The sequence below is a fragment of the Xenopus laevis genome, chromosome 4L (assembly GCF_017654675.1).
Source record: "Xenopus laevis strain J_2021 chromosome 4L, Xenopus_laevis_v10.1, whole genome shotgun sequence".
In the NCBI taxonomy this organism is placed as follows: domain Eukaryota; kingdom Metazoa; phylum Chordata; class Amphibia; order Anura; family Pipidae; genus Xenopus; species Xenopus laevis.
In genome coordinates this window covers 139,770,375-139,791,404 of record NC_054377.1, presented here as the reverse complement: position 1 = coordinate 139,791,404, position 21,030 = coordinate 139,770,375, and the positions used below count along the sequence as shown (strand labels likewise).

General features: G+C 40.1%; 1 protein-coding gene across 2 annotated transcripts in view; it reads right to left on the bottom strand.

Annotated features, from left to right (window-relative positions):
- The window catches only part of LOC108713588 (copine-9), a 215,977-nt gene that overhangs the window by 135,247 nt on the left and 59,700 nt on the right, over window positions 1-21,030 (bottom strand). For both annotated transcript variants that reach the window (XM_041590878.1, XM_018257141.2), the window contains exons 5-6: window positions 20,720-20,823; window positions 934-973 (exon numbers count right to left, since the gene is read on the bottom strand). In XM_041590878.1, the coding sequence (XP_041446812.1) occupies window positions 934-973; window positions 20,720-20,823 (144 nt within the window). The remainder of the gene's footprint in view (window positions 1-933; window positions 974-20,719; window positions 20,824-21,030) is intronic.

Below are 21,030 nucleotides of genomic sequence, written 5' to 3'. Positions count from 1 at the left end.
ATGAATCCACTCTTTGGGGCATATTTTTGGGTGCAAGTTTTTCCCCCATAGCCAAGAGATTTGGGGCATATTTATCAAAGAGTGAGTTTAGAGATCACCACAGTCCACTAATGTGAAATTCTGCCACTCTGTTAATTTCTATGGGATTTTTAAAGGCGTATTTATCAAATGAACTTTCCCTTTTACCCGTTGATAAATACTTTTTTTAAAATCCCATAGAAATGAATGGAGATTGGCGGAATTTCACACTAGTGGACTGTGGCGATCTCTAAACTCACTCTTTTATAAATATGCCCCAAAATCTCTTGGCTATGGGGGAAAAACTTGCATGTCTCTTTCATCAGAAAATTCAGTGGGGCAGATTCACTAAAGGGTGTATTGTCGCCAGTGATCACTTCACACCACTTTGCCAGGCGCAAATTCATTACCACTATGCTAATTCACTAAAATTCACTTGATGAAAGAGGTAACATTCAGTAAAATCCGCAATTTAGTGAATTTGTGGAGGAACAACCAATCACCAGAGTGAAAAGTGCGTATGAACGCTAGCGACAGTCTCTTTCACTAGCGAATTGACGTCTGCACTTGTTAGTGAATTGGCGATGTCCCTGCGGATGTGATTTCTGGCAAACATTTGCTAGCGTTATCCACTTCACCCTTTAGTAAATCTGCTCCAGTGAGAGAAGTGTTGCAGCTTGGAGACACTCAGGGGCGATCCTGGCCCATCCGCCGCCTGAGGCATCAGCAGTTGCTGCTGCCCCCCCCCTCCCCCGGAAATTCGCTCTTAAAGTACCAGGAGCAGAATTTTTGCTGCCCCTGGTACCTAGTGGGGCGCTGCTGCCTGACGCGACAGCCTCAACTTGCCTCATTGGCGAAGCACCCCTGGAGACACTGCAACACATACAGGTTATTAGCCAGTAGACAATCACTTACATGCTTTGATATGTTGCAGCTCCGGGAATCCACGTTGAACCTGTATGGAAACAAAAACAAACCGTGTTAGTTCAGAGAGTCTATGTTACAAAACTGTAATTCTCCCCCACCCACTTCTTATGATGTCACTTGAGGTTTATAACAATGGCACTTTTTGTTTCTTAAGGTGGACACGTAGAGATCCGCTCGTTTAGCCATGTCACCAAACGACAGGATCTCTCCCCAATATGCCCACATTGAAGTGGCCAATATCGGGCTGATCCAATCGTGGGCCCTAGGGCCCAACGATCGGTTCAGAATGGAGGCCAAAAGTTGCGGCCGCAATCCAATAGTATTTTCTAACCTGCCCGATCGTTGTCTGGACCAACTTTCGGGCAGATATCGATTGGGAAAAGCCCGTTGGGGGGCCTCTACACACGGGCCGATAAGTTGCCGACTTTGTCTGTGTATGGTTTCCATTAGTTGTTAGTGCTTCAGATCAGACTGCGGATAAGGCAGTTGCTGGTTGGGTTACGGGTCTGGGTTTCAAAAATTGTGCAGATGTTCGGACTGGGGCACTGGGAAAAAAACCCAGTGGGCCCCAGCTTTTTTGGGCCCCGCAGGCCCAGACCCAATCCTGCGCTCCCTTTTTTTTCAGGCCCCCCAGTCCAACACTCTGTGCAGGACTCTAACTCATTCCCCTTGCTGATTAATAGACTTGAGAAAGACTTCTGCATTGTCGCAAGAGTCAGAACCAGAGAACGGAACGGAATGGAATAAACAAATGCTGCTTTCGGAATCCATTACCTGTACACATAACTGTTTGCAAATGTGTATTGAATGTGTATTGGAAAGCTGCTTTGAATTACATTTTCTTTTGCTATGGAAAAAAAACAGTTGTTGGGTTGAGATCCTGATTAATTACTGTTTACAAACAATTGTAATATACGCTAATCCCTCCATGCAACGGCACAGACTCTCTCTCCGTGGAAGCCACACAGTATCTGTATCCCTAAGCCATATCTCAGTGGTCCATAAATCCACTTCTTTTATTGTGTCTGTGTGTGGCGGCTGCTATCTTTGGCTGTGTAAATGGGAGTTGTGGGTATTTTCAGACTCAGCTGCTCGGCTTGACCTGGAATCCTCTTACCTTGGCTAATTAATTTCAGTGAAAAAAGAGCTGGAGACATTTTTTGCCAAATTTACTGTGAAATCGTCCTCGCCTTGTAATTCATTAGCACAGTGTGAAGTTTCGCCTCTCAGCCCCTAATCCTACTATTTAATGCAGCGTTCTTCTAAATTGGAGCTGGCAGCACCATGCACATCCCCCTCCGCAGGGGTTAACAGTGGAAAATTGATTTGCATTGCAAAGCAGAGCAATATTGGTTTCCCGGGCAGCCACAGCATAGAGACTGCAGGGACAAGTCGTTCGAGTAGGTAAAGTGTGTTCACTTTCTGCCTTGGGTACATGACTTAAAGGGCCAGCATTCACTTAGATAAAATGAACAGATTTGATATTATTTACTACTAAGCAATGTTATCAATCCAGGATTCTATTTGGGTTTTGACAGAATCTCAGCACCCTTTTGTAGGATTTTAATTCAGCTGAATTCTTAAAGCAGAAGCAGATACTTTAGAACACCTGACCAAGTTAGCAGCTTATTGGGCTATGGATGGTGCCCTCCTCATGGCCTGCCAGGTTAATATCTTTCCAACAATCAGGCAGATATCTTTTGGGCAGGTTAGAAAATTCCACTGAAGGAGAGCCACATCACTGCGATGAAATGGTCCTCTCCCAGGCCCTAATTATAAGCCATTTGTAGGCCTGGCCAAATGATCAGATAGTCTCAAAGTGGACCAGTGTGTTGGTGGCCAGATCAAGTAAAGAGTTGCTCATATGTTGAGATATGCCCAGCTTTAGTGCTGAGAAACTAACTGTACAATACTGGGAACATATTTATCTTAGATCATGCAAGTTTTCCCAAACATATATATAAAAAAAAAAAATAGGGAATTAGGTTTAGTATGCAAATTGTGCAAATTATGTAAATCGTGGATTATTGTATCATTTTATAAAGAAATAGTATGCCATCTAACCTGTCATATTTTGACATGGAGATTGCTCTTGCACAGACATGTTGATGATCCTGGAGTTTTGGGAGTCTTACAGTTTCACCTCTTTTCTACTCCAGTCTTCCCCATGCTCTAAGGCAGGGGTCACCAATCTTTTTTTACCCCTGAGCCACAAACAAATTTAAGAAAAGTTGGAGAGCAACACAAGCATGGGGGTGTCAATTATGAACTGTGATTGGCTATTTGGTAGCCCCATGTGAACTTGCAGCCTAAAGGAGACTCTTTTTGGCAGTACGAGGGTCGGACTGGGCTGGCGGAACACGGGGAAAAAACCCGGTGGGCCTCTGGCTCTTGTGGGCCCCGCCGGCCCAGATCCGCACCCAGATCTGCTTCAGTAGCCCCACTGGGCCCCCCCAGTCCGACCCTGGCCAGTACACCTGTTTTTTATGCAACTGTAGCTTACCTTCAAGATATTTAAAAGCAAGCAGCTGCTTTGAGGCCACTGTGAGCAACACTGGGTTGGTGAGAAATATTTTTCTCACAAGTCACTGGTTGGGGATCATTGCTCTAAGGCATTCACATTTTTCAAAGGAGAGAAAACTTTCCCTAAAAAGTCTATATGCATTGTCTATACGTACAGTATCTACTACATAGGGAATGAAAGGGATAGTTCCCCTTTTAACTAACTTTTGGTATGTTAAAGTATGTCCTTTTCTTAGCAACTATTCAGTTAGTCTTTATTTTTTTCTGTTTTTTTTGCCTTCTTTTACCTTTCAAGTCACTGTCCCCAGCTGTCCAAAAATCTTTTGCTCTGGGAGTGTACAATTTTATTGTTATTGCAACTTTATTCTCAGACCCTCTTCTATTTATCTTCCAGTCTCTCGTTCACACTAAATTGGACCCTAGCAAGAGAGCTGCTGAAGGAAAATCCTGCAAAAAACTTAAAAATACCAATTTCAAATTGTATCAGAATATTAACACCTGCGTCATACTAAAAAGTTAATTTCAAAGGCAATGTTTTAATGTTGGTTTTTAGTGAAGACTTGTTATATGTCAATGTCATAATGATTCCTATTGTTCCCTTCTTACTGAAATCCCTATGCTGATGATCTACACACAGACCCAACTTTCTCACTGACCACAGCAGGAGAGCAGCAGCCACCTGAATTAATATTTCAGTGTGCCCATTGGAGTATGACAGTAGTTTCTTTTAAGAATCCTTTAAATAACAGACACTTGCCTTAAGCATATTAGTGCTTTGTAGTCTGCTTTATATATGAGCACAAGACTCCTCCTTGGCCACATTCCTTGCAGGCATCTCAAGGGGGTGTAGTTGAGGGAAGTGCTTGTATTTACAGTCATATAAAAAAGTTTGGGAACCCCTCTTAGTCTGTATAATAATTTACTCCACTTTTAACAAAAAGATAACGGTGATATATCTTTCATTTCCCAGAAACATCTGAGAACTGGGGTGTTTTCTGAACAAAGATTTTTAGTGAAGCAGTATTCAGTTGTATGAAATTAAATCAAATGTGAAAGACTGGCTGTGCAAAAATGTGGGTACCTTTGTAATTTTGCTAATTTGAATGCATGTAACTGCTCAATACTGATTACTGGCAACACCCAATTGGTTGGATTAGCTCGTTAAGCCTTGAACTTCATAGGCAGGTGTGTCCAACCATGAGAAAAGGTATTTAAGTTGTGCAAGTTGTGCTTCTGTTTGACTCCTCTTTGAAGAGGGACAGCATAGGATCCTCAAAGGATCCTCAACTCTCAAAAGATCTAAAAGCAAAGATTCAAAAAGTGTACAAATAGCTATCTCAGAAGTTTAAACTGTCAGTTTCAACTGTAAGTGCAATTTGCACAAAGAACATCTGTATGGCAGGGTGAAGTGCTTTGGACTGATGAGACAACAATGTAGTTATTTGGCCATAACAAAAAAGCCCTTGGCGGAAGAAGAACACCGCATTCCAAATAAAACACCTGCTACCTACTGTCAAATTTGGTGGAGGTCCCATCATGCTGTGGGGCTGTGTGACTAGTTCAGGGACTGGGGCCTTTGTTAAAGTCAAGGGTTGGATGAATTTAACCCAATATCAACAAATTCTTCAGGATAATGTTCAAGCATCAGTCACAAAGTTGACGTTACACAGGGGTTGGATATTCCAACCAGACAATGACCCTAAACACTTGGAAATCTACAAAGTCATTTATGCAGAGGGAGAAGTACAATATTCTGGAATGGCCGTCACAGTCCCCCGACTTGAATATTATGGAAAATCTATGGGATGATTTGAAGCAGACTGTCCATGCTCGGCAGCCATCAAATTTAACCGAGCTGGAGAGATTTTGTATGGACGAATGGTCAAAAATACCTCCATCCAGAATCCAGACACTCATCAAAGGCTATAGGAGGCGTCTAGCGGCTGTTACATTTGCAAAAGGAGCTCAACTAAGTATTGATGTAATATCTCTGTTGGGGTGCCCACATTTATGCACCTGTCTAATTTTGTTATGATGCATATTGCGTATTTTCTGTTAATTCAATAAACTTTATGTTACTGCTGAAATACTACTGTTTCCATAAGGCGTGTTATATATTAAAATGTAGTTGCTACTTTGAAAGCTCAGCCAATGACAAACAAAACTGCAAAGAATTAAGAGGGGTTCCCAAACTTTTTCACATGACTGTATAGTTTCTGTGCAATATTAGTCATTCATTAGCTGCCTACTACCCTGGGATGTCAGAAAGTGAACATTTCCAGCGTGTTAGAGAGACTCCTTTGAAATTCTGGTGTTATAAGTGTTTTCTAAAGAAAGTATTGACTTAAAACCAAAATAACCAAAGTTGCATTCCCATGTGAAATCAAATGGGTTGGGAAATAGTTTGTATGTGTCAATGATAGACTATCATGTTCTCTTTTCAATCTGTGCAATCGGGTATGTGTATAAAAATAGATATATAGTGAATAAAGTACCCCCTCTTGTAAAATATAAGGATATTATAAGTTACCGAGGAGTTTCATGACCATATAAAAACAAAAGGCCGAGTGTTTTTATACAGGTCATGGAACTCCGAGGTAACTTCTAATATCCTCATATTTTGCAAATGGGGGTACTTTATTTATTATAATACACAAATTTAAGTGAGTCATGTGACAGAAATGACATCAGAACTCACCGTTTATAATTGATGACATCAGAACTCACCGTTTATAAGGATATAATTTACAGGATATTCATGGCTTTTGTGTATTATAGACAAATACAAGATTCCTCTGCACTCAACCCATTATCAATATATTTACCTGTAAGACATTTTGTGCATACTGCTACTGAAAAATGCCTTACCCTTTAAACAAAACAGGGATTGTCTGTCCATATATTGCAATATATTTAAGCTGTATCTTTAAAAATAGATACATTTATATTTATTTCTAGAAGTTCAGTGTTTAGACACCTTTTCTAACTCATCTAAAAAGGATAGGGGGTATATTTTCCCTATAAGTTTTTTTCATGCTGTTGCAACATGTTATTTTAGTAAGTTATAGAACGGCCAATTATATGCAACTTTTCAATAGATCCTCATTATTTATTTGTTTATTTATTTTTAATTATTTGCCTTTCTCTTCCTACTCTTTCCAGCTTTCAGATTTTCCCATCACTAATGGAAATACAGTAACTTAATTCTTATGTGTGCAACTATTTTGCAAATGTATTTGCTGGCGGCAAAACGTCGCGAATTTGCACCTGGCCAATTTGCACTGACCCCCATCTAAAAACAAATGCTCTGTAAGGCTACAAATGTATTGTTATTGCTACTTTTTATTACTTGTCTTTCTATTCAGGCCTCCCCTATTCATATTCCAGTCAAATTGCAAATTGCTGCAACTGCAAAGTGGAGAGCTGCTGAATAAAAGCTAAATAACTCAAAAACCACACATAATAAATATGTTTGTGAAAATTCTCATTCCTCCATTATCTGTAGAAATAAATCAAATCAACTGGACTTGCTGTGTTTTTTCTTGAAGAAGTTTCACCAGCCATCCAACTGGCATTTTTCAATCTAGAACCGAATTGAGAAAGCCAGTTGGATGACTGGTGAAACTTCTTCAAGACAAAACACATCAAGTCCAGTTGATTTGACTTATTCTACAGATACACAAATAATAATAAATGAAAACCAATTGCAAATTGTCTCAGAATATCACTCTCTACATCATATTAAAAGTTAACTCAAAGGTGAACAACTCCTTTAATTTTCCTGTCTCTGGAGTTTCAGTCTGGCAGCTCAGGTGCTTATTCTGTTACAATTTGCTCCATTAGTTGATACATTTCTCAGCAGCATTGGTGGAATATTTGCAACTATTGTATCAATTAACAGCTGCCTCTCAGATAAGACATGTATCAACTAATGTATCAATTTAGAACCATATACAGCAGGGATCAGGAACCTTGGCTCTCCAGCTGTTAAGGAACTACAAGTCCCACAATGCATTTGCCTTTAGACTCCTTCAAAAGGCTCCATTATTGCATTGTGGGACTTGTAGTTCCTTAACAGCTGGAGAGCCAAGGTTCCTGATCCCTGATATACAGAGTCAGCGACCCCCCCCCCCTCCCAGAGCTGCTTCAAAAAGACGAAAGGTGAAAAATAACATTTTAAACTTCAATATTAGAAAAAACAGTCACAGATAGAAAATAGATGGTAATTGAAAAAAGTATTTATTTCTGGTGATCAGAACTGAAAAACATGTTGGAAGGTAAATAACCCCTTTAATTATCAATATGGTGATGCTACATGGTGCAATATCCCTCAGCATCAAAGTAAAAGTATCTTAGAATGTTCAGGATTCCTACTCGCACCTTCTACTATAGCAGATGAGCAGGGCTGCCACTAGGTTTGGGCTTAAGGGTAGAACTACAGAAGCGCTTTTACCTGCAATATCGTCTTTTCCGACTCGCTGAGATGAATCTCAGTCGTCAGATCAGATGCGCAGAATCTAAGGTAAGTAATAGGAATGTTGGACGTTGTCGCTGCGTGCATCCAACACAACACGACTGTCGGATGAAGACGCAACAAGCATCGTTCGCATCCACAGTCGTGTCATGTTGGTAAAAGCACTTGTGTAGTTCTACCCTTAAAGTGGCTGATTTAAGTTGCCAATATGGCCCCTTTAAACAGAGTTGGCGCATTGCCTGCTAATTTACAGGCCCTGTTTGATGGTATTTCCGATAGATAGGTGGCTGAAAATCGGGCATACATCTAGAACATGGATTTAAAAATCCTGTCGGGATTAGGACCACATTGGTCACATTGACATTCATATGGTCCTATCCCGACTGCCTGCATTGCTGCCTATAAAGATCCAATTGTTTAGACTACAGGGGGAGGAAGAAGGAGGAGAAGTCCTAGTCATATAGAATTGTTTTATTGAATCGTTGCTTGACGCAGCAATAGGCATTTTGACTTAAACAGGTTGTTTACCTTTGAGTTTACTTTTAGTATGATATAAAGAGATATATTCTGAGACAATTTGCAATTGGTTTTCATTTTTTATTATTTGCGTTTGTTGAGTTATTTCGCTTTTTTTTCAGCAGCTCTCCAGTTTGCAGTTTCAGCAAACTGGTTGCTAGGGTCCAAATTACTATAGCAACCATTCATTGATTTGAATAAGAGACTAGAATATGAACAGAAGAGAGGCCTGAATGGAAATACGAGCAATAAAAAGTATCCATAACAATAAAGGCGTAGCTTTACAGAGCGTTTGTTTTTTTTTTAAACTGGGTCAGTGAAAGCTGGGAGTGATCAGATGAAGAAGGCAAATTACTATAAAAAAATAAATAATACAGACAAATTAAAAAGTTGTTTAGAACTGATAATTCTATAACATACTAAGAGTATGGCGATTCAGGGAGATTTAGTCGCCTGGCTATAATAAAAAATCGCCTGCGGCATGGCACACGCGGTGCTTCATATTCCGAAGTCGCCCCAAGTTTCCTCATGAAGCAACTTTGGGAATACGAAGCGCCGCAAAGAGGCCTGAGGTATCACAAGGATGTTAAACAACCCCTAGTTTTTTTTTATTTTTTTAATTAATTATATTAGATTTAAACAATCCCAAGTTTCCCTCCTCCCAGCATTGCGCTCCGCTTGGTGTGAATGAGCCAATGAAGTCGCTACTAGTAGATCATTATCCCAATTCCAACGGAGATACAAATTAAAGTCGGAATTATGCAGTTTCACTGGTTCCCCATTCATTCGAATTCCATGCGGTTTTCATGGTTGAATATATCTTTGGTTTCTAAAGGGACGCTGGGGAACGTAAGAGCTTTAGGGCTGCAGGGGTCATGGCCACTGCAAGGCCCCCGAAGGAAATGCTTGTAAGTTGTTTTACTAAGACGATGAGTTCAGCATTATAAAATTACCGAAATTTGTTATGTTTTCAGACCTGAGCTTGACCCTGCAGCCAACAGCAAAACCTGTCGTGTCTCAAAGGCCAATCCAAACCTTTATAATTCAAACTCAAAGAAGCAGGACTACAATTTTAAAGGGCAACTTTCATGAAAACAAAAATGTATATAAGCGTCGTCGTACTGAAATAAGAACTATTCTAAATAACTGTTCTTACCCGTTTCTAAAATAATCAAGTCTTAACTATCCACCCATCATAGTCTGTCTCTCTTCATTCTCTCGTGCACGAGTTTTGGAGTTGGGAGTTTTATTTTGTTGACAGTTAGGTTTTCTATATCTTTTGGGGGCTCCTTTTGCCTAGAAGATGTATTACAGCTTATAAAAATCAACAGAAATCTCTACATTCAGGAGTTGTGCCAAAGTCCATTAATTCGTACAATTTTATCTGCGCTTGAATCAGTTATTTGAGTGAGCGCTAATAGATATAATAGGAAAGGGAGTCTAAAAAAATATATTGGATCTAAGGGGTTATCTATTAAAGGTCATCTTTTCCCAAAAAAGTTTTTCGAGGGTAGTTTCACTAAAAACTTGAATTTTTATGGGTTATCTATTAAAGGTCATCTTTTCCCAAAAAAGTTTTTCGAGGGTAGTTTCACTTAAAACTTGAATTTTTATGGGCTAAAAAAAAACTAAAATTATTCAAAAATGTATTATGCCCCAAAGCTGCTAAAAGCCAAAATCCAAAAATACTGCAGCCAAAACCTGTCGAGCTCATGTAGAAGTCAGCGGCAGAGGTCCCTTTAACCATTTTCATTTTCAGGTTTTTTTAATGGTGGTTTGCGCTCGAAAACTCGATAAATTCAATAAATTCGAGGAAGTTTTTTAAGCCTTAAATTTGAGGTAATCAAGGTTTTTTTTAGCCTGTAACTCGATAAATTCGAGGTGTTCGAGGTAGAAAAAAACTCACAAACTCGACCTTTGATAAATAACCCCCTTACTGTCAATGAAAATTTGACACCCTACTCCTTTATGAAGACAGCATGAAGAGAAACAGGTGCTGAAAGAGGGATAAACTTTATTATCTGAGAGACGGCACCGATTTTTTGTTGATTATATTTAGAAAGTTTCTTATTTCCGTATGAGGAAGCTTAAAATAAATTTTCATTTTCACGATAGTTCCCAGTGGGGTAACTAGAGTGCGCCGGGCCCTCCTGCAAAAAAATCTTCAGAGGGGCCGGCGCACTCCGATCCAGATCCTCCTGCCCACCACACCCACGTCCACCCTCTGCCCCACCCACTCCCCGCCCAACTCTGCCCACACCAGCCTGACTTGCATCCCCCCTTCCTCACCACAGGTAAGAGAGCAGCTGGGGAGGAGGTTTTTTTTTTATTAGCTATAGAAGGAGCAGAACCCACAGTTCATGCCTCCCTGTTCCCCAGGCCCTCTTGTGGCTGCGGGGTCTAGAGATGGCGCGAACTGTTCGCCGGCGAACATCGGGTGTTCGCGCTCGCCGGAAGTTCGCGAACGTCGCGCGACGTTCGCCATTTTGGGTTCGCCATTGTTGGCGCTTTTTTTTGCCCTCTCACCCCAGACCAGCAGGTACATGGCAGCCAATCAGGAAGCTCTCCCCTGGACCGCTCCCCTTCCCTATAAAAACCGAAGCCCTGCAGCGTTTTTTCACTCTGCCTGTGTGTGCTGAAGAGATAGTGTAGGGAGAGAGCTGCTGCCTGTTAGTGATTTCAGGGACAGTTGAAAGTTTGCTGGCTAGTAATCGTTTTGATACTGCTCTGTTATTGGAGGGACAGAAGTCTGCAGGGGTTTGAGGGACATTTAAGCTTAGGTAGCTTTGCTGGCTAGTAATCTACCTTCTACTGCAGTGCTCTGTATGTAGCTGCAGTGGGCAGCTGTCCTGCTTCTGATCTCATCTGCTGACTGCTGCAATAACAGTAGTCCTTGTAAGGACTGCTTTTATTTATTTTTTGTTGTTTTACTACTACTACTACTACTACTATAAGAGCCCAGTGCTATTAGTCTAGCAGTGTTGGGGAGTGGGACTGGTGTGCTAATCTGCTGCTCCTAGTAGTTCAGCAGCACCAACTTTAATTTTTTTTTTTAATATTCATTTTTTTTTATTTTACTTTTTTTTATTTTACTACCGCTGTAGTAGTGTATAAGTTGACCTTTTAGGCATTATTTGCCCTGTAGGCATTTTTTGCCCAGTGTGTTATTCAACCAACTGCCATCTAGCTGTGTGACCTTGTTCACATTCTGTCTAAATATCCATAATATTACCGTCTCCAGAAAAAACACCGGAGTGACTTTTTTCAAGCAGCCATAATATATTTTACGTAATCCGTATCCATCGCTGTAGTAGTGTATAAATTGACCTTTTAGGCATTATTTGCCCTGTAGGCATTTTTTGCCCAGTGTGTTATTCAACCAACTGCCATCTAGCTGTGTGACCTTGTTCACATTCTGTCTAAATATCCATAATATTACCGTCTCCAGAAAAAACACCGGAGTGACTTTTTTCAAGCAGCCATAATATATTTTACGTAATCCGTATCCATCGCTGTATTAGTGTATAAATTGACCTTTTAGGCATTATTTGCCCTGTAGGCATTGTTTGCCCAGTTTTTTTGGCCGCAGCCACTGAAGCACAGAGGCCAGAAAAAATATGCCATATAAATGCTGAAAATAGTCATTTTTTGCCATACGTTGACTCAAACAATGTCTACAAGGTCAACGTATGGCGAAAAATTACTATTTTCAGCATTTATATGGCATATTTTTTCTGGCAACTGTGCTTCAGTGGCTGCGTCCAAAAAAACTGGGCAAACAATGCCTACAAGGTCAACGTATGGCAGTTGTTTAAAGAGAACAGTAGATTACTAGCCAGCAAAGCTACCTAAGCTAAAATGTCCCTCAAATCCCTGCAGACTTCTGTCCCTCCAATACAGAGCAGTATCAAGCAGATTACTAGCCAGCAAACTTACTATCATCTGTCCCTGAAATCACTAACAGCTCTCCCCCTACACTATCTCTTCCAAGCACACACAGGCAGATTTTTCAGATACATTTTTGCCCTTGATCCCCCTCTGGCATGCCACTGTCCAGGTCGTTGCACCCTTTAAACAACTTTAAAATCATTTTTCTGGCCAGAAATGTCTTTTTTAGATGTTAAAGTTCGCCTTCCCATTGAAGTCTATGGGGTTCGCGAACCGTTCGCGAACCGCTCGCATTTTTGCGCAAGTTCGCGAATATGTTCGCGAACTTTTTTTCCGACGTTCGCTACATCCCTAGCGGGGTCTGCTTCCTCTATAGTTATGCCACTGATACTTCCCCACTTTACTCCATACATGTAATGATGCCCAGCATGAACAGGAGAAAAGAGAAAATCATTTTAGCTTCTTATACATATGACCCAAATGTCTACTGCTACTAACTCTTCCTTTAGTGGGAATTAAAATAGAGAAGATAATAACTTTCTAATGCTTTCCCTTTGTTTTTGTTAATACAATAACCCTTTTAATATTCCCCACTGTAATTTTCCCTATATCTTATACATCTATCTAAGGTCGCCAATCTCCTTTATCTGTTGGGGAGAATAAAAGCAGAGTAGTCTTCAGACTTTTCAGTTTTAGTTGCCAGGGTCAGTGATCCCCCATTTTAAAGACAAAAAAGAGGCAGAATAGAAAGGCATATACAGTAAATAACATATTTAAAATAAAAAATTAAGACCATTTGAAAAGTTGCTAGGAATATGACATTCTATAATATACTAAAAGTTAACTGCAAGATGAAATACCCCATTAAAATATCAGCCATTCTATAGAATAACAAAAGGATTTCAGACCACTGACTCTTTTAGGGTGAGACCAAGTTAGAATCACATGACTAGAAGAAAGTTGACATACAGTAAACCATGTACATTGTTTCCAGGTAAAAACAAAAAAAAATCCTATAGAAACAAGCCACTCTCCTCTACCTATAAATAAATAACTGAGCTGGGTTGGAATGAATGTTCTCTCTCTCCAGTCTGAGTCCAGCCACCTCCTCAGCAACAAGGCTTCTATTTATGAGACTTCTGAATATGTAGAAAACACAAATTCATTGGAGCATTCTCTCGGCTCAATGTTATGGCTGCTAATGGATTATCTCACTGATGGAAATACTTGGCTCCGTATGATACAGGAATATCTCTGCTGTTACTATGGTATTTTATGGAGATTATGTACCGAAGTGGACAAAAGTTCAGTTTATATGAAAACAATGTTCTGTAGAGAGATACTGTATACCCCAAACAGGAATATGCTTTTATTATATGAATAAATCAACAACAACTATAAAGGAAGCAGCTGCGGCTGATGGGGGACTAGGAGATATAAATATCCCAAAGGGGCACTGACTCAGTATCAATAAATGTCCCTTTCCAACCCTAAAATGATCTTGCTGTGGGACCCGGTAATTCTAGTTTTGCCACCTATTTCAATAAGCAAACTAATATATTAGTTTACATTGTCAAACTACAACAAACTCTCTGCCTTGCTTCACAGCTACATGCTGAATACCTGCAAATTTAATGAGTAAACTAGAAGGTTTAGAATTCATTTTGTGTTGAATGGTCATTTCACCCAGGTCCACCAGGGGGCACAATGCCACAGATGGGGTGGTTTGAAGGTGGGTGAAGGTTAAAGATGAAAGTAGGCTTGGATATGTATTTGCTCAGATTCACCTATATAATTCTAGATCATTTAGGTGATATCTTGGATGTGGTCCCTACACTAAGGCAAGTGTCACCTGGAAGAAGCTACAGAAGACGCAGACCCTGCAGCTCTAGGGTGGAGCAGGAGGTATAGGGGCTCCATAAGGGCCCACATTCATGAGCAACTTCAATATATATAAAACAGGTCAAGCTCTTGACATTTTGGGGCATTGAAATGAATTTGCTATAGGGCCCATTAACATTTTTATGCTACTGGCCTGGGGATTACTAACCACACAGTGTTTTCCCTAAAGGAACACAGGTTTGCTCTTGCTTACTAGCCCTGACTGCTTTATACCTTTGGGGTGAACTATAACAGGAGCTAGCCTGCAATTATCTGGTCCTTGTTCAAGAGATCCCTGAACTGTGGCTTCTTTGAGGTCTATCTGCACATCAGATCCACCTCCTGCTATGGTAGAAGCCAGAAAGAGTTTGATCATGTGTTCACTCCCTGGAGCTGGTAAATTACGCTTGGCCCCATGGGAACACCTCCTTCCCACAGGACATTGCTTACCAACAGGAGAATACCTGAGCAGTTGGGGAAAGTTTTCCCTTTGGGTCTCTTACACAAGAACCAGTACTGGTTGAATGAAGTTAGGTAATTCCTTGATTTACTGTATCTTAGGTCACTGATTCCAGTGAGAAACAGACTGTCTGATATAGGTGAGATGCACATAATGTGCCACAGGTGATAATTAAAAGTATATACTGTACATACAGGGGCTGCTGAAATCAAACAGCAGTTCTATGTATTAGACAGTGCAAATCTTGTCTTTGGGTGTTAGATGTTCTTTAAAAACCCCTTTTCTAATAAAAAGTAACCTGACTTGGCCAGTTAAAACTTGTAGAACCCTAATTTGGTTACTGTCTCTGTAAATAGCAATTAACCCATGGCAATCCAGGGGCCCTGAGTCCCTTTTGCGTATGAAAAGTACTGTGAACTGGGATTTACAGCGCAGTGCCTCCACATAGGGAACACTGAGGAGCACACCTCAGGGGATTTTCACTATGAAAAATACAGTTTGCAATAAAACTTTATAGACTTTATATAAACTGTATTTAGTAACTGTAAATGCAAATCACACAATACAGCTTTTACTCTGGTAACCTGTGTGGACTATCAACCCCTGAAACAGTGTCTGAATGTCATAGTCCCACACCGGGTGGATGAATGCAGAATCAATGTCCCTTCCACAAGAGCTCTTATGTCCCCAGGTAGCGCTACCTGCCCCAAGGTACCTTTCCCTTTGAAAGTAGTAGCCGCTCCCACATGGCCGGTACACAAGCAAGACCTGTCCTCACCCTGGGGAAACACACAGTAGCCAAAGTATTCACAGGCAGGAGACAGAAACTGGCTCTCCCTGATGCTCAAATACTTTCTCCAGCAGAGAAAAATACAGCCCTTTTTTTCTCCTTCTTCCTGGAACTCATTTTTAAAGGGCAAGGAAAGTTAAACTAAAGAAGTAGGCTAGAAATATTGTACATTATGTTTTGGGCTTCTGTACCAGCCCCAGAAAACCAAAGCCCTTTAGCAGTAAAGATCTGTGTCTCCAAAGATGCCCCAGTAGCCCCCTATATTCTTTTCTGCTGCCTCCCTCCCCCTTTTTATGAATCTACTGTATGTTATCAACCACCCATCCTATGCACTTATAATGTAAATATATTTGTATATATTGTATAATACCTAATTGTTACATAATCATGTCAAATATAAACTAATTCTGTGAAAGTGATGGAGTGACAATTTGTCAGCTTTTCACATTCCACATGGGCGTCCATTCAGCAGCGAGCAGACAGGGAGAATGTGACCTTTCTGCCCGAATCCATGGAACAAATGGTCAGATCATTGTCTTGCTCTGTCACTCACGGGCTGCTGAGACTCTTCCTCGGTTTGTTAACAGCCTCCCAGACGCTGCTAAATATTTATATTCAGTCTCAAACAGGAACTCGCACTCTTGCTGAGCCAAATACATTATGAACTTGCTCAGCCCCTTCCCCTATCTGCTCAGTGTATAAAGGAGCAATTAATAATAATTCAGTGTATTCCATATCAGCATGGGCATATTGGCATTCAGTATGGATGGAAGGCTTTTCAAAGAGGCAGATTATGCCCATCTGAACAAATGCAGCATTGCACTGTATTTAATACTACTAGTCAGAATGTATTTATCACATACAGTGATAAATACTGTACTCTGGATAAAGAACTCTGGATTTCATTTTATACTTCTAGTACTGTTTGCCATTTTCCATTATATAGTAGTTAGGATTGAGCTGCCTCTGCCCAGCATCCATACACACCCCCCTCCCAACTTTCACATAAATTCTATATACCCATATCTATACTAACTATAGAGTTTAGTATCACAATAGCCTTTGATATTAAGTCTGTCCAAAAAATCATCCAAGTCCCTCTTATAGTCATTAACTGAATCAGCATCACAACATCACCCGGCAGTGCATTCCACAACCTCACTGTCCTGACTGTGAAGAACCCCCTACGTTGCTTCAAATGAAAGTTCTTTTCTTCTAGTGTAAAGGGGAGGCCTCTGGTACGGTGATCCACTTTATGGGTAAAAAGGTCCCCTGCTATTTGTCTATAATGTCCTCTAATGTACTTGTAAAGTGTAATCATGTCCCCTCGCAAGCGCCTTTTTTCCAGAGAAAACAACCCCAACCTTGACAGTCTCCCCTCATAATTTAAGTCTTCCCTCCCTCTAACCAGTTTAGTTGCACTTAGTCTCTGCACTCTCTCCAGCTCATTTATATCCCTCTTAAGGACTGGAGTCCAAAACTGCCCCCATACTCCAGATGAGGCCTCACCAGGGACTTATAAAGAGGCAGAATTATGTTTTCATCCCTTGAGTTAATGCCCTTTTTTATACAAGACAGAACTTTATTTGCTTTAGTAGCCACAGAATGACACTGCCCAGAATTAGACAACTTGTTATCTACAAAAACCCCAAGATCCTTCTCATTTAAGGAAACTCCCAACACACTGCCATTTAGTGTATAACTTGCATATAAGGATATTATAAGTCACCGAGGAGTCCCATGACCATACAAAAGCATGAGGCTGATGGTCGAGTGCTTTTATATATGTAGGTCATGGAACAGAGGGGTACTTTAATTATTATAATATGTATTATAATCCAATAAATTGCAGTGAGTCAGGAATGACATCACTAAGCTCCAATTATGTGAATGACATCACTAAGCATTGTTTATAAGGTTATCATTTACAGGATATTCATGGTTCTATATATATATGGTATATATATATATTTATATATTATCAGCATGAGGCTGATGATCGAGTGCTTTTATACAGGTAATGGAAACCCTTAAAAATCATACTTTTACATGACTTCGACAGGTTTTAGCTGGAGTAATTTCGGATTTCAATTTTTAGCTGCTTTGGAGCATACTAAAGCTCAAAAATGTTTTCGTTTTTTTCCCCCCTCTAATTATTCCGATTTTTTTACTCACAAACTCGATTAAAAAAAATTGAGGTTTAATAAATAGGCCTCTTAAAAGGGAACTATCGCGAAAATGAAAATTCTATGTAAGCTTTAGCATACTGAAATAAGAAACTTTGTAATTGTTGGAGATGTAAGGTAAATAAGGGGACACATGATCATATATGGCTGATATGTCCATATTTAATCACATACTGGGAAAAAATGATCAAAGTGATAAATAAAGTTACCAATAGCGATTTTCGAATAGAAAATCATGCTTTAATTTTGTTGAATATTCAACCGGGTTCTGATAAGATAGTGACAGACTCTCTCAATCTACATTTATTTCATTCGTCTATGGCACTGATTCCTCTAAAATGGAAGTCTATTAGTCCTCCGTTGTGATTAAATAAAATAGAAGAAATTAGACGCCTAGAAGCGTTAACCCATATTATACAAAATAATAGTAGTGACTACTAGATTATTTGGTGCCCCTGGATTGAATATTTAGAGAACTGTAGTGATGGATGAATTTGTGCGGTGATAGGCAAAAAATTCGCGAAACAGTGCCGGCGTCTTGTTTTTGATTCCGGCATCCATTTTTGACGCCAGCGTCTGTTTTTGGACGCCGGTGCACATTCGCCGGCGTCCATTTTTTTGACGGCGAATCGAGCAAATTGGCCGCGCCCATCACTAGAGAACTGTTAAATCATATGGAAATGAAATAACAATATGGCTTAATGTTGGATCAAATCGTTACTATAAGTACAGATTGTAAGGAAAATTTGTGTGATACCATCCCCCCTTTTTCCCCTCTTCCTTTCTGTACCCTTCCTTCCCACCCCCCCAAGCCTAATGTATTATAAGCTAAAACTTAAATAAAGTTAATAAAAAAAAGAAACTTTGTAAATACTATCAATTAAATATTCTGCATCGTTTCGGAAATAATCACATCATTATTACAAGGTCTAGTAGCAGTATATTGGGGATACGTAGCACTGATTTACCTGTGACAAAGGACAGCATCTCTAAGATAATTTAATTATTCATTAGGGGTCATTTATGAATTGCAGTATGGTGGTTTTTTTTTACCTATAATGGAGCATTGTGGGTAGCAAACGTGCTGATTTTTTTTGCAGTTTATACATTTAGTAAATGAATGAGGTTTGTAGAGTTTAGAAAGTTTCCCGTAATACTTACTGTACTCCGTCGGGCATAAGCACTGCCCAAACGAGATCATATGTTATGGTTTCCTTGGACGGAGAATCAATATGTGTTTATATTTATTTCTCTGCCTCTCCCATAACAATAACCTGACTAAACCTTGCGAGTCTCTCCAGCAGTGTGAGCAACAAGTCCAGTTCCCAGCAGAACCGGTGCGGCTGTTGCCATAGAGACAAACTAATGGTTCTCCTTGCGAATGTCCCACTTATGCCTGGCTAGAGTGAAAGAATTGTCTTTCTTATATAAGGTATGAAGCCAATGTAAGGAAATAGGAAGACAAAAGCAGAACTGCCTCTTTTATGATAAAGAACAGCTTAGGACTGGGCACATTTAACAGCCTTAAAGGGACACACACACTATCAATGTTTAGCTTTTTTGTTTTTAAATAGTCTTAAAAAAATTTTTTTTCTATCTTGGGGGTTAGCTTGCCTAGGTATTAAACTGTTTTTTTAATCTATTCTGACCTAAAAGGGGTTGTTCACCTTCGAGTTAACTTTTAGTAGGATATAGAGAGTGATATTCTGAGACCATTTGCAATTGGTTTTCATTTTTTGTTCTTTGTTGTTTTTGAATTATTTAGCTTTTTATTCAGCAGCTCTCCAATCTGCAGTTTCAGCAATCTGGCTGCTAAGGTCCCAATGACCCTAGCAACCATGCATGGATAACAAGAGACTGGGAGATGAATAGGAGAGGACCGTGAAAAGAAAGATGAGTAAAAATAAGTTGTTGCCTTGCAGAGCAGCAGTTTTTTTAGATGGGTCAGTGACCCCCATTTGAAAACTGGAAAGAGTCAGAAGAGATAGGCAATTATTAAAATACTACTTATAAAAACCGAAGACCAACTGAAAAGTTGCTTGGAATTATAACATACTAAAACTTAGGTGAACTACCCATTTAATACACCTATGGAGGTCAGGGTTGACAAAACGTTATGCATTTAATTATATAAAGCTACTGTATGGATATATAATTACTTAGTTAATGTTGTAAGTAGTCCCACTAATCAGGGTCAAGCTGGAAAAAGATATGCACAGGGCTCGCAATTTAGCAGAAGTCAAACTACAAACTCTTCCTCTCGAAGTTGGTGGATGCTGAGTGTTCCATAGCAAGATATACAGCCTTAATATCACTGAAACCCTCTTGCCTGACTATACAAACTATATTGTAGTTATTTCTTCCCTGCTGCCAGGCCCGGCCTGGCAATCTGTGGGTTCTGGCAAATGCCAGAGGGGCTGCTATAAGGTGCCATAGAAAGTCAGTATTTAGTGGGCTGGTGAAGGCTGTTTGGGCCTCTATGTGGGCTGATTGGGCCTCTGTGTACCTGAAATGCCAGGGCCTATTTTAATTCTCAGTCCGGACCTGCCTGCTGCTGTGTGTGTGGCCCTGGAAAATGCAGAGCTATAGAACCCTCCTTATTTTGGGGGGGGGGGGAGGATGCAACTGAATAAAAGAACAGAATGTAATTAAAAGGCAATAAAACACAAAGAGAGGAGAGTAGGAGAATATGGTGGGCAAACATCATTGGATTAAGCACATTCGTATGATATGACTCATGAATCAGTAACCTAGGGACAGGTAGCAAGAAAAAGGTGCATTGCAAAGGGTGTGTGACTGCACTGGACACTGCATGAAATACAGAAATGAAATGAAGGGAAATACAGAATTATAATAAGATATGAAGGATGTCATCTTGCTCTACTATTCCTATTCTCCTTCCACTCTTTGTACTGAAAGTGCCTTTAGATGTATCACACCAACAGCTGAAGGGCCATAGGTTGGTTTATATAGTCGCCCCGTGAATTGTATTGTGCCCTGGGTCCCACCACCACTAAACATGGCCCTGGAACATAGGCAGGGTTTGGAATACTCACACGTCAAAACGCATGTTCTGTTTCTCTTCAAAGAAATAATCCAACACAAACTTGCGCACAAAGTCGGGGTTCAGGGTGTTGTCAATAACTTCTGTCCGGCCGAACTGTCCAAGAAGATAAGAGTTATTAGCAACACAACAATGTATTTGCATATATATATCTATATTATGTATAAGTATAACACTGTGTATATCATTGACACAAACAGTAGCAGATAACGCTAGGGATAATGTAATATGAGGTACAAAGTTTTCTCCAGCACTAGAAACCCAAAGTAGTCAATCAGAGTAGACCAGAGCATGATACCCATG